The 13,473-nt window shown below is 50.5% G+C and overlaps 2 protein-coding genes across 2 annotated transcripts; both read left to right on the forward strand.

Moving 5' to 3' along the window:
- Positions 1-6,404: 6,404 nt before the first annotated feature.
- On the forward strand, positions 6,405-7,534 carry GOR1-1 (Glyoxylate reductase 1; the record flags this gene model as incomplete). The annotated part of the gene is made up of 2 exons (XM_037322983.1): positions 6,405-6,711; positions 6,804-7,534. 2 exons carry the CDS (start codon positions 6,405-6,407, stop codon positions 7,532-7,534), a joined length of 1,038 nt encoding a protein of 345 aa, XP_037178251.1.
- Positions 7,535-8,526: 992 nt separating this feature from the next.
- stcB-5 (putative sterigmatocystin biosynthesis P450 monooxygenase STCB) lies at positions 8,527-12,775 on the forward strand (the record flags this gene model as incomplete). The annotated part of the gene is made up of 5 exons (XM_037322984.1): positions 8,527-8,595; positions 8,665-9,189; positions 9,249-9,871; positions 9,932-10,189; positions 12,517-12,775. The coding sequence occupies 5 exons, from the start codon at positions 8,527-8,529 to the stop codon at positions 12,773-12,775; spliced, it is 1,734 nt and encodes a 577-aa protein (XP_037178253.1).
- Positions 12,776-13,473: the final 698 nt, after the last annotated feature.

The following is a 13,473-nucleotide window of genomic DNA, read 5'->3' on the forward strand; positions in this document are numbered from 1 at the left end:
ATTGGACAGACATGTGAGAAGACGCTCAAGTGTTACGAACAAGTAAATAGATACAGTCGTGTAGCGCAGTGTAGACACGCTGATGGACTGTCGGCAGCATGACAGCTACGAATTTGGACCAACACCACCTTCGGGACTTGTGGCACCTAATATCGCTCACCCCGCTGTACTCGTTCGGGGGCCACTTCCCGGGAAGATCTCCTTCCTGCATGCAACCCTCTCTCTCAAAAATGGCAGGGCTTGAGAGAGAGGGTTGCATTCTGGTAGACGAGAACCGCCTACCGTAGCATTGGAATAATTCTACGACGTCTACAGTTGTCATCTTTTTGGTCGAGGCTACTTCCCTTGGACGGGCTTGGCCGTTCGGGAACGAGGTCGTTCCGACGCCATTATTTTCGCACATAATCTTCCAGAGACAGCCTTTGTATCAAAGGTGAACTAATTCATACGCAGCTCAGTAATCGACCTGTCTCGGTCAGCGCTTGGGGATCTCGTGCTCAGAAACGGTGAGCAGAACATACGTCACTGTTTGGAGCTTAACTGGCTTCTGTTTGGCTTAACGATTTGATGGCACCTACGTAAGTCTTCGAACTCCAACCCAGAATAGCTTGAACAACGCCATGTGACAGATGACCAGCACCGAGAGTCAAATAGGGAGGAGACAGCCTTGGCGCTCCATTGTTTCCACCTGATAAGAATGAAATACTCCTAAATGCATGGAGTCGTGTGGATAAGAGGGGTTCAGCTTAACTTTAAACTCGCTGATGGATTTCTCGCTAAGCGTCTCACATAGCAGGAGGTTTCAGCCATTTCTCTGGTCCAAACCTCTGCGCCGGCGGTGTGCCGACCTTGCAGTACAGAAAATGGTCAAAGCAAGTTTTCCGAGCTGGGTTACTCCGGCAACTCACAAGGTGTCTTGCATGATAAACAGTGCTTGTCAGGCTCGTTCATCTGATGCTCCCCAAACCCTAAATCATGTCGTTAGTGGATCGTTTAACTGGGGGAAGTCTCACGACAGTAAAATAATAACAGGCTTGACCCTTGGAAACCCAGTAGTCCGGTTCAATCTATCGCATGCGTGGAAGGAGCATCGCAAGTCTAGTCTGGCTAGTAGGCTAGCGGGCCGAGAAACGCAAAAGCGCAAAGGCGCACAAGCGGACAGTTTTCCCTGGCTGCAGTCCGCCCTTCCATTCTTTCAAGACCAACGCAAGAGCCTAATCGGCGACTGTTGCTGTCAGATATCATAACTCAACTTGTTTTCCAACTTCATGAACGAGAACCCCCACATCCCGCGAACTCTTCACCAGAATCCAGCGTATCAGTGCTTGCGGAACCACTAAGATTGTGATGTTAATGCGGTTTCCACGCATCATTTCCCGTCTCTATTCTCGCGGCTTGCCTTTTTCGCAGTTCCCCTTCTCCTTATCCACCATTTGGCAAATCGCGTAAGACGACATTCCTAGGGGAAGAGTGGCCACTTCTTGTCCGGGTTGACCACACAAGGCTTTTCGTCGAGAACTATCACGATGCAAAGATAGAGTATCAATTATGTATGCGAAGACTCCGCAAAGACCCATTTAGGATATGTGCAGGAATGCAACTGTAGTGCTTCAAAATTCGCTGATAATTGCCTAGTCGTTGTTACTTGATCGGAACGACGGGATCAATTTTGCCGTGACTACAGTTCGAAGTTCAGTCTTTCCGGCAATGTTTGTATCAAGCAGTGTGTTTAACTCATCTTCGAAGGGAATTTCATTATAAGAGCGTAAGATATGAATCCAAGTTGTCACAGCTGGCTGCACAGGTGGTGATGCGCATGTGATCACTTCATAGAGGCCGTCGGCGTAATCTGAAGGCCGACTGAAGTGGTTGATTGTCCCTCGGGATAACTTAGACACCAGATGAGATGGAACCAGCCGTCTCGAAAGTATCGTGCGAACAGAAGCATGATTCTAGATTACTTTGTTCCATAGGCTGCAGCATTATTAGCTTCCGAGTTGACTTTCGTCGACAAGTGACGGAAGTGAAGAGCTCTGAATCGGGATGTTTTATCGACTTAATGGATTTCTAGCAGAATGTGTGTGGTCCTAAGAGCGCCCTGCACAATTATTGAAATGATTTGACCCGTTTCACAACATTTCTACCGGTATCTGGCCAACTCAAATGATTTCTCTGCGTATCAATTGAGTAGCCCAATAGTGCGGGCAATTTGCGTCAAAAGCTCGTTGGCCATGGTCTCATGGGAACAATCAAGTAGATTCTGTCCATTAAGTCGTGTGTAGATATTGTCTCACTAACGTCGAGACAGCGAACGAATGGCGGTGATTGTTCAATTGGCGACCTGTTCGGCACAGTTCCGGCACTCCGCCATCATTAGGACGCGTATGATGTCTTTGACCGGCTTGCAAATATAGTCTACCCTGTTTCTTGGAATTTACCTCTCGCGGCCGATGGTGACCATGTCCGCATCGCCACGATATCCGGAAACAGGGGATAACACCGCCGCGAACCTGCAAAACAACGTCGGCGCCGACTTGCCAGGCTCCGCCAATTCCGGGGTCGGTATCACAAGTGGCCTTGACACCGAAATTTTGATTTACTCGCCCTTATGGAACATATCTCGGTACTTGCTGGGTGGTCTAGTCATTTTGCCAAAAGCTAAAGTGATAGGGGGCTGGAAACGTAGAGTCCATGGCGTCTGCGAATACATACTTGCTCTCTAACACACGCAAGCATTGACAAAACACCATACATATATCTGTCTTATCGATTCAAAGTTTCTGTATCACCGGTAATTAAGTAAATTCGTCTTTTACTTGGAGTCACTGGGGCTCGTATCTGATGATGTGACAATTTCAATTTGCTGAAACCTCCAAGGAAAATAATCGCAAACTATGGTAAATACTTTCAAAAGCGAAATATTGCAGACCCAGCGTGCGATTCTAAGTATATCATACATATCTAGGCGAGCTAGATGCACAAAACTCCGTCAAAGTCATGAAGAAAGGGTGACTTCTCAGCATGGCTACAGTCAGCATCAAAACCAACTTTCAAGCTTCAGTCATCATCTTGGCAGTAGATGAATTCCGGTACACATCAAATACTTTCTTTGCCTTCTGGTTATGAAAAACCCGAAAAATGCTCGCGCTTCGCCGACAAATTGTCCCACTTTGAGCTCAAAGAATATCTCAAAGAATGACGGTGGCGTCCGCTAGCGCCCCGCGCCCGCGGAATCTCCGTGGTGCTTCTGGACGTCTCGTATGCTAGTCATTTAATCCTCATTTAGGCAGCTACTTTGTCATTTTTAGGCACTAACAATCTTCATAACACACATCCCCATTGATGGCAAGATCTGACGAACACCTTGCCTCGTTTAAGTCCTGCAAACCCCCGGTCGACGCACTCAGCCGGCTTGGTATCTCCGACAGCATCATTCGATTCGACGACGTACTGTCCCTGTGTGGATACCCTCGACTTATCCTCTGGCCGCACGATTGGCAGTAGGCTCAACGGTAGAAGCGCCGAAAGTAGCATCCACGTCGGCGCCGGTGAATCATCAATCGGTACTGAGCGTCGGGCTCCCGGTGCTCGGCGGTACGGCAATAGGAGCGCTACAGATCTCTCAGGTGCAACGTATCAGTGACTTACGACATGCTCTATACCCCTGGTTGTGCTAACGATAGCAGATGAGCACATCTCGTTAAGCCACCGTACGCACGCTCATAGTTGAAGCAACTTGCCTCAACCACTAAGACCGGGGCTGCCCCTTTCGGAAGCCGGCTTGGGTCGGTTTAGTCAAGAACAGGAGCCCAAATCGAAGCCAAAAAAAACTAGAAACCGCAGGATTCTGATTTGCCTTCCGTGTTGACTACATAAGCTCAGTAAGAGAAAACCCCTCCACGCTTTCCTGGGGCAACCTTGCGCGATACCGAGCGACGAAGAGCTTCTCACTGAGAATGACTGAACAAGAATGCGATAGGACCATACCGTGTCACACATGTCGTCAATATAACCGGCAGGACCAATGCCGTCTGCACCCAGCACCTGAAAGCGTGATCAAGCGTGGCCTAGCCCCCTCGCTTCCTCAGATGTCTGGGAAGAAAGCTACGTCGGCGCTTATAACACAGTCAAGTATCACCAAGGTGGTACTGCCCGCGAGCACACTCCCGTCAACGCCTTTTAGTGTCGCAGTGATCACCAATACCCCGGAGGATGATTATTGTTTCACGAACTCCAAGCCGAATGAGTCAAGTGATCAAGTTCGAGCGGCACCAACGAACTTAGACTCGGACCTTCAGTCGATCATTGAAACGCGACTGAAGCCGATGCAATATGCAAGAGGGTCCCCTTCATCACATCAATACTCACTGAATACCGCACCTCCTCCTGTCAAAGAGGCCAACCTTTCAGTAGCGTCTTTGGCCTTACAAAACCCATTCTCATCCAAGACACCAACCCTGTTTGACGAGCCTCAATTGTTCTGGAAACGGTATCTGACAAGTCTGCTTCCTGCTCAGACCCAAGCCGATTTACTGCCCAATACTCGATGTTAAGGTCAAAAGATGTCGAGGACGTCGACTTAATATGGCGTTCACTATTGTTCATCATGTTTTCGCTCAGTTCGCTCTATATACAGGCCCCAATGGCTGAAGCAGCAGGATTTGAGGTCTCAGACCTTGCCGCCCTGTCGCATCGATGGTACTCTGCTTCCCGCCCATCTTTGCAATCGGGCGGGTATGAGTCCAAGCCGACCTTGATACAGCTCCAGGTTTTCATTGTTACCCAGCTGTACTGGTATGAAACTAAGGACATCGAGGCTCTCAATACGTAGGTCTCAGCGAAATTTCGTCTGGGTATCTCATGCGTCGATAGAACTAATAAGATCTTCACCATTAGGCACCTAGCACAAGCTATCCGCCAAGGGCAAGCTCTTGGTCTTGACCGGGAAAGTCCACCATTCATCTCGGATTGCCTTGAGAGGGAACTACGGCACAGAGTTTGGTGGGATCTGGCTCGGGCAGATACGTACGCTCAATGTTGCTTGCTGAGGTGCGGAAAACGGTTCTCTAACATGACGCAGGTTCCAATCACTCTGTCTAGGAAGACCTCCTTTGCTGCAATCGCATCTCTCCAATGTCCCATTCGCTTCCAACCGTAACGATGTCGACATCAACTCTGTCTGTGCTCAAGTCAAGCCTCTGAACGAGCCGACCGAGATGAGCATGCACCACTTTCGCGGTCGAATCTTAAGGTCTTCAACAAGCTGTGGTTGGACAACGGTGCCAACCTCGGTTCTCATGATTTTGTGTCGAGCATCGACGCTGAGCTTACGGCTATCACCGACCAGTTCCCGTGGTATTTCAAAGACCCAGCACGGAGTGTGGAAAGCAAGGCTCCGGCACTTCCACCAAACTTTGGCTTTGTTCTGTGGGGTCACCATCTACTAGGCAGCTGCATAGCAGTTCAGAGAGTACGGATGTACCGGCCATTCCTCCAGCTCCAGCCCGGCCAAATGTTCCAACGCTATGTCGCGGCGGGGTCGTCGACGTTGACGCTGTACAAGGCCCTTCGCTCACCCGACGAGGCTCGTTTCCGACGATCAGACACAAGATACTGCGGGCCCTGCGGCGCTGGCACCAAGGATTTTTTCCGTGTTCGGCGGAGAAGCCACAGCTCGCAGATATCTCGAGAAATGCGCTTTCAAAGTCAGGTGGTTGGTGGCCATCGGCTTTTATATCCGCTTTGGTGGTGGGTATTCCGCGGGGAATGTTTCGTGTTGGCTGCGTAGCGTCAATGCCATCTTTAACCGGACCAACTCAACAAACAAAACCAAAAGTCACGATGACCAGCAGGCCAGCGGGGGTTCGGAGACTCATTATTGGCGGTGTACCCAGGAAACTCTGGGGGGATACGCGGGGATGTTCGGGCTTGGCGGCATTCGGGGCAGTTGGCCGTCCTTGGACGTCCGGCAAATGGGCGTCATGCGTTAGCGTCCCCGTGGGAGCTGTTGCGGGCCACTACGGGCCATTTGCGGGGGCGGGGATGCAGTAGCTCCAGTAGCTCGACATAGGGCGACACAGGGCCGTTCCACCCAGCCCAGGGAGTGCTGCCGGGATAGCTCCCCAAAGCTCCCCAAACAGGGCAAATATCGCCGACACGCGCCCAACAAATCCAATCGGGAGACGCGAGACGGTGACATGATGTAAGGCAGAGCAAGACACCCCGACTGCGGACATCGTCCGATATAAATATCACGGCGGGCAATACCCCGAGCACTCGGACAGCTCAGTTCAACTTTCTTGAGCTCGATCGATACCCCTCCGCCTCTGCCTCCTCTTCACCTGTCAAACCACGACCTCGCATCACGTCCATACCTTACTTCACGGCCTAACAGAATCAGCAAAATGGGCAAGCCTATCGTTCTCCAGCTCGGCGACGACATCAAGTGGAACCATGACCTCTACAAGGACTTCGGCTCCAAGTTCGAGATCCGGCGCTCCTACAGCATGCCGCGCGCCGAGTTCATCCAGGCGCTGAAGGACAAGAAGTTCGGCGACTTCTTCGCCATCTACCGTCCATTCTGGAACACGGGAGGAGAGATGGGCAACTGGGACAAGGAGCTGATTTCGCTTCTGCCCTCGTCATGCAAGGTCTACGCCAGTGCCGGAGCTGGCTTCGACTGGGTTGACACGGAGTCGCTGGCACAGCGGGGTAAGTCGCTCGGACGCTGCAACGAAGCCATCGATACTTTGTGCCAATTGCTGCGACTACGTTGTCGCCAAGCAGGACTAATCATTCTACAGGAGTGACTTACTGCAACGCCGCCGCGGCCTGCACGGAATCTGTCGCCGACGGCGCCATCTGGCTCCTCATCTCCATCTTCCGCCTCTTCTCATGGTCATCCACCGCCGCGCGCTCAGGCGACCCCGACCAGTTCGTCGACGCCAACAAGAACCTCGCTGTCGTCTCGCGCAACCCCAATGGCTTCAGCCTGGGCATTATTGGCTTCGGCAAAATCGGGCGCAGAATCGCAGAGAAGGCTTACCGCTCCCACGACATGAAGATCCTGTACAACGACGTCGTCCGCATGCCTGCCGAGCTCGAGAAGTCCACGGACGCGACATACTACAAGAACGTGGACGACCTGCTCGCCACCGCTGACTGCGTTCTGGTCGCGACGCCTTTCGCCGGCAAGACGCTCCTCGACGCTCAGGGAATTGCAAAGATGAAGAAGGGCGCCAAGGTCATCAACATTGCCCGCGGCAAGTTGATTGACGAGGATGCCCTCGTTGCTGCGTTGAAGAGCGGCCACCTGTCCGCTGCTGGACTTGACGTTCACTTCAACGAGCCCCATGTCAGCAAGGAGCTCATCAAGATGAGGAATGTCGAGGTTTTGTCGCACAATGCTGGAGCTTCACTAGACGCCCACATCGGCTTTGAGAGACTGGGCATGGAGAATATTCTGTCCTTCGAGAAGACGGGCAAGGCCATCACCCCGGTCAATGCTCACTTGATCAAGCAAAGCCGTCTGTGAGGTGATAAAAAGGATTGGGAAAAGTCGACATGAATCTGTATTTATAGCAGGGAAACTTTGGAGTTCTGCGGTGGAAAATTGGATGAGGGAAATATCATGACCAAAAAAAAGAATTCAAAAGCACCTTCTTTTGCACATTTACCGACGTGACTACGAAGAAAGATTTCTCTTTCAACGCCCGTGCATGAGATGGGACTTCGTGGACAGCGCTGGATGGGAAAGGCAACCCTCAAAAGAGTCCGTAGGTAGGCTACAATAAATCTCATGCATAGATTATAGACTTACGGAAACGGAAGTCCCTGAGTGGTTCCTGCGTAGCTCTTGGTGCTACAACTTGCTTGCCTTGGTTGCCTGTCTCAATTACACTGGTTGAGTTGTTGAGAGTGAAGACATCAATACATCGGCCAATCATGTAAGAGCAGGGCTTAAGAACGATGTATATCTGACTGCATTACTTTTTGAAAGTTGCTATAGCAGTCGAAACAGATGACCATTCGGTCCACACCCAACACCGAGAGCCGCTTAGATGAGTACCAAGCATCGATTTGGCTCCCGCACTCCCACCAGCAGCTTTGGCGGAACAAACTTTGCCACTAAGCCGAAAGTGCTATCCAATCCTTGGCCTTGGTCCAAGACATGTCGGACATGTTTCACGTAGCCAATGACGACGTGGCAATTGGATATTGACGATACAGGTCACACAGCAAGCGGCATCTGATAGTCCCACTGTCCGAAGAGGGGCGGGATTGTCATGAAACTTTATTCCGACTGCTTACAAAATAGGTCCAACGTCTTGCGATCATTTCTTGTCGATTTCGATGGGTTTGAGACCTACATTCCAGCACTGTCCTGATACCTGCAACTTCCAATTTGAGGTGGTCTCATGCCATCCCTACCCGAGCCCCGTCACCGGTGATTGACAGTCAATATAACAAACACGCTGTCATCCTCTTCACATCCGCCTCGACGGGCTGTCTTCTCACGAAGCAATAATGTCTCTTCTCAGTCCGATCACCATGGTCGTTGCTTTTGTCATTCTCGGCATAGCCGTAACCATTCGCGTGAGTTCAAAGATCTTTCCGTTGCCGGCCCGGGGCCGCCAGCTGCCTGATGCTGATCTCGCGATTCAGCTTGCCGCGGCTGCTCTATCCTCGCCTTTGAAGCACATACCTGGACCCTGGTATATCAACTTCACGCATTGGGTTCTCAAATATTACACCGTCACGGGCCAGCGCATGTACTATATCCACTCGCTTCATGAGCGCTATGGTCCCGTTGTACGCATCACCCCGGATGAGATATCCGTGGCCGACCCCGATGGCTACATTGATATCTATCGGATGGGGTCTGGCTTCATCAAGTCGAAATTTTATAAGCAGATCTCGGGTGGTGCCAATCCTGCCATATTCACTATCATCGATCCCAAGGAGCATGCCGCCCGCCGTAAGCTTTTCGCTCGCGCGTTTACCATATCTTCGATTCGTGAAAACTGCGAGGCATTGGTGCGCGAGAAAGTTGAGAAAGCAACTGATTGCATTCGGTCTGAAGCGGTGGAGGGCCGCTCCGACGTCCTGAAATGGTGGACACTCATGGCCAGTGATGTTGTTGGACAGCTCGCGTTCGGGGAGTCTTTCGAATTGTTGGAGCTGGGCAAGGTACGTCTTTGTCTGTTGCATCGGAGCAAGAACAAAACGCTGACTCTGTAAACAATCAGAAGAACCGATTCGTCGAGGTTCTCCAGGCAGCAGCAGCAGCCAGTGCCCGACGCATCGAGCTGCCGTGGCTACATGCTTTGATCAGTCATCTCTCACGGCTTTCACCCAGGACAATGCAGCTATTAACCAACACGAGAGGGGAGATGATCAAGTACGGACAGAAAGCTGTCGAAAACTTGCGCCGGAATAAGGATAACAAGGCGAATCTGTTTGCTACGATCCTGGCCGAAAGCGAAACCAACGAAAAGTCTAAGCTTACTGACGACGTTATCCGGGTAGAAGCCTCGAACATGCTCATTGCTGGGTCAGATACGCTTTCGAACTCACTGACATACGTCGTCTGGGCGATTCTGAAGAGACCCGAGCTCCAACGGCGGCTCGAGGATGAAGTTGCAGCTTTGGACGATCATTTCGACGACGTTGTTTTGGAAAAGCTTCCATTGCTGAATGCTGTCATCTACGAATCGATGCGTCTCTACGGCGCTGCATCGGGCAGTTTCCCTAGAGAGACACCGCCGTCCGGAGCTACCATTGGAGGTTATTTCATTCCTGGGGGTACGGAAGTAGCACTGCAGGCGTACACTATACATCGCCTTCCCGAAGTGTTCTCAGACCCCTTGAAGTAAGTTCCGCATGCTCTGCTTCGTGACGTTGGTGACATCGTTTTGCTTATCTCCATTAGATTTGACGAGTCTCGGTTCATGCCCGGAGTTCCGACCGAGAGGCAGAAGCAACTTTTCTCGGCATTCGGTCATGGGTCACGATCGTGCATTGGAATTCACCTGGCCTGGATGGAACTGAGGCTGGCCATCGCTCTGTTGTTCCGGAAGTGTCGGGGTCTGCGGCTTGCAGACAACATCACGGACGACATGATGCACATGGTGAGCTTTCTGGTTATAAAGCCAGCGGGAAACACATGCGATGTGACATTATGCAAGAAGTAAGCAGGACCTCTTGGAAATCGCTAGAGTACAAGAGAAACTCTACATTTTGTGGCATCGTGAAGTCCTGCGTAATTGACTCTCTGCCTTCCCTTCATGGCCACCTCGTTCTCATCTTCTAGAGCCTAATGCCGATGACCATACGAAACTGGCTTTCTCTTGCTGGGCCAACCCCCTGTCTATTTCCCCCACGTGGCAATTGCCTTTCCGCAGTTTGTGACTCTCCTATGGCAACGTCTTTCGGAGCAAGGGCAGACGACACGTTTGAAACGGGTACTGGACTCCAGGCGTAGTCTCCATCAATCTCCTCAGCCAACTCAATGTGTGCTTCCCATTGCTTGAAATCGACTTCTTTCGCTCCAAGGTCATTCCATCGCTTTTTTATCCCACACCACATATCCCCATCGCCTCAGGGGCTGAGGGACGTACTCTCCGTAAATGTTGGAATATCTGCCATTCCACAAGTTGACCCACGCAAACGGTGGCGTTTGGGGTGGAGCGCGGTCTCATTCAAAAACTACAGAGTTGCCTCTTTCTTCCGCCTTGTCCTTGTCGTTCGAGTGACATGGTTCCAGAATCCGCCGATCGTTTTGAGCGAGTGTCGTGAGAGACATTCTGATAGAGTCATCCCGATTTTGGTCATGCGTAAGACACCATTCCATCTTGGAAAGCAGCTTTTCATGGTCGTCAATGAACGCCGTGTGCATCATCACTTGCAAGTCTCTAGGTATAGCTCCGTTCTCTAGCTTTCCGACTGAAGATTTCTGCGCTCGGACACGACCCGACCGGAAGACAGCGCGGGCGGAATGCCAAGATAATAGTCGATCTTTCAGACCCTTGAAAAGCTGAGCATTGCTGTGTCCTTGTCTGTACATGCGCGGAATAGATGCCAGGCCCGCCGGAAGCTGACAGACATATTGATCCATGTCGAATTGCCTCATTTTCACATCACTTGTCCTAACTATCCCGCATGCAAAGTATCAGCAATGCTGCAGGTGGCTATCTTAGGCATTTGACGCACTCTCTTTGAGGGACTTCATTAGTCGCTAGATCAGCCCTCCGAATTTGCCGCGGCCTCATTGCCTACTTAGCCTCTTGACTCTAACGGCATGGCAGCGCAACATCTGCCGCAATACAGTTGCATGCGTGAGTAGGTATTTTCTTGTTTCGCTCTTGCTGAAAGCTGAGAAGCACAATGACCCAGAACGTTATTCAATCCTCAATTTGGTGAACAGCAACCGACTACCGCAGTACTTGGCTTTTCCCTTCGCACGGGCAACCCAGCATGGATAAGTAGCCTTTCCATCTGAGGCAAAACGGGTGTGACAGGTTCTAGAACCTGTAGAAAACCCGACTGTGCGGGGAGAACCGCTTAACCGAGCCTAATAAAGTGTGATGTGAACAGGTGCTCCTAAAAGCAGCAGTCCGCTCAAGTTGGACTTTCGTCGGGTTTACGATCACCCTGCAAACTAGAACATGTGTTCATGACTCATGTTCCCGCCAAGCTTTAGAGTTTCACGGACTATGTTCACTGAATCTGACTTCGCTTGCTTTCCGGTCTTGACTCGAGGAAGCTGAGCAATCTTATCATTAGCCTCCACGCCGTTAGTGAAAGAAGGTTCGTGATTGTTCATCTTAAAGTCCTCGAGAACCTTTCGTCCTTTTTTGGTTTAACCGCAAATACAGAAGGGCGAAGTATGGGGAAAACGTAAGTGCTCAGTGTCTTTACATTTTGCGTGGTCGAATTGAAATGCCTTTGAGTGTGCTAAGTTTTCTATTGATTCTGGACCAGGATAAACAACCCAAGATGGCAGAGGGGCAGCACATGAAGATTCAAACATCCAGCAGGTACCTCGTGTTTTGCCAAAATTTTTCTTATGCATACGTCAATGGGCACTTTTGTCAACGTGGCTATTCTTGAGAAGGTTAGCATCACTGGTCTTCATTTTCTGAAGCACAGAACCCCCCAGGCAGAACAACATGTTGCGTCCTGGACCCCAGTGAACTCTAAACTCGAATATGTTAGGGGAAGGTCCAGGATCAGCGCCGTGCAGAAGTACAAGTCATGTGTATTGGTACATCTTGTGACAGTATATACCGGTAAGATACGTGTTAAAACATACAAAAGGCCGTGGAAAGCCTCAACCCACAGATTGCTTCTGATCATCAGCTTTCTATCCCATCACTACAGTCTTTGGTTCATACCGAACTCACACTCACTGTCAATATTCAAAGGTCCTTCCGACTCACAAAAGAAATAGTGTAAGCTACACGTCGGTCATTGGCTTGAGTTGGTAACAAATGCTAATGTAAGAAACTCTTATAGCAAGATGGTTCGCATCACCTCTGTCCTTGCAGTTCTCGCTGCTATCACCTCGGCCTCAGCCCTGCGATGCAACATCCAAGTCCGCAACTCCGTCGGCAGAGTCGTGGGAAGCTCTTGTGTCGACGCAGGCGCCACTGGATCTGTTAAGAGCTCTCAGTCCGGCGCTACGATAAACTTCAAGACCTCCACCAGCTGTGGTGTTGATGCCACTAGTGGTCTTGGCCCCAACGAGTCTCTCTCCAACGGTGGCAACTGCTAAACGGTCTGCGTCTCTCACAATTTACGCCCCATGCAATCTCAGAACGGCCTGCTAGGGGTTGAACTAAGGACACGCAATTATGCTAGGCGCGTCAGCGGTACTGCAATAGACACATAGATCTTCGTCTTCACGTCATGTTTCCGCATAGTCTTCACTTTCTATGTTCATTTCTCTGAATTTTGGGCTCTTCTAATATGAAAAGGGTTGCTGGATGTCCGCATTTCCCTGGGAAACCTCTCTCGTTCTATCAAAGCAATATCAGGCATCGTAATGAGCCCAAAGCCAAGATTAAATCCATCACTCTGTCGTCACAAGAATGTTCAGACACAGGCAGGAGAGAAGAGGGTCACTTGACATCCATCTGTGAGATACCTTAGCTTCCTAGATCATGTTGGTAGGCTTATTTCTACATCTGCAGATCTCGGAGATTGATAAGATAAGTCGACTAGGCATGTACTCAGATGAGAACTGTCGACAAGCCCATTGATATCAGGAGCAACGAACTGTCAAACTTGACAATACGTTCTGCAACGTTGCGAGATAGCATAGATACAATCGTCGAGCTATCTCATGCGCCAAGTCAGTAGATAGTCTCCAACGGTCATGTTCATCCGAGAATCTTGTCTCCTGTGCCCTTATCATAGGCTGTTGGTTTAAACCCCAACAGGACTCGCCCGCATCCCGCATTTTGAGCTCGA

This window comes from Colletotrichum aenigma (genome assembly GCF_013390185.1).
Source record: "Colletotrichum aenigma strain Cg56 chromosome Unknown KSG_Cg56_contig05, whole genome shotgun sequence".
NCBI classification, from domain to species: domain Eukaryota; kingdom Fungi; phylum Ascomycota; class Sordariomycetes; order Glomerellales; family Glomerellaceae; genus Colletotrichum; species Colletotrichum aenigma.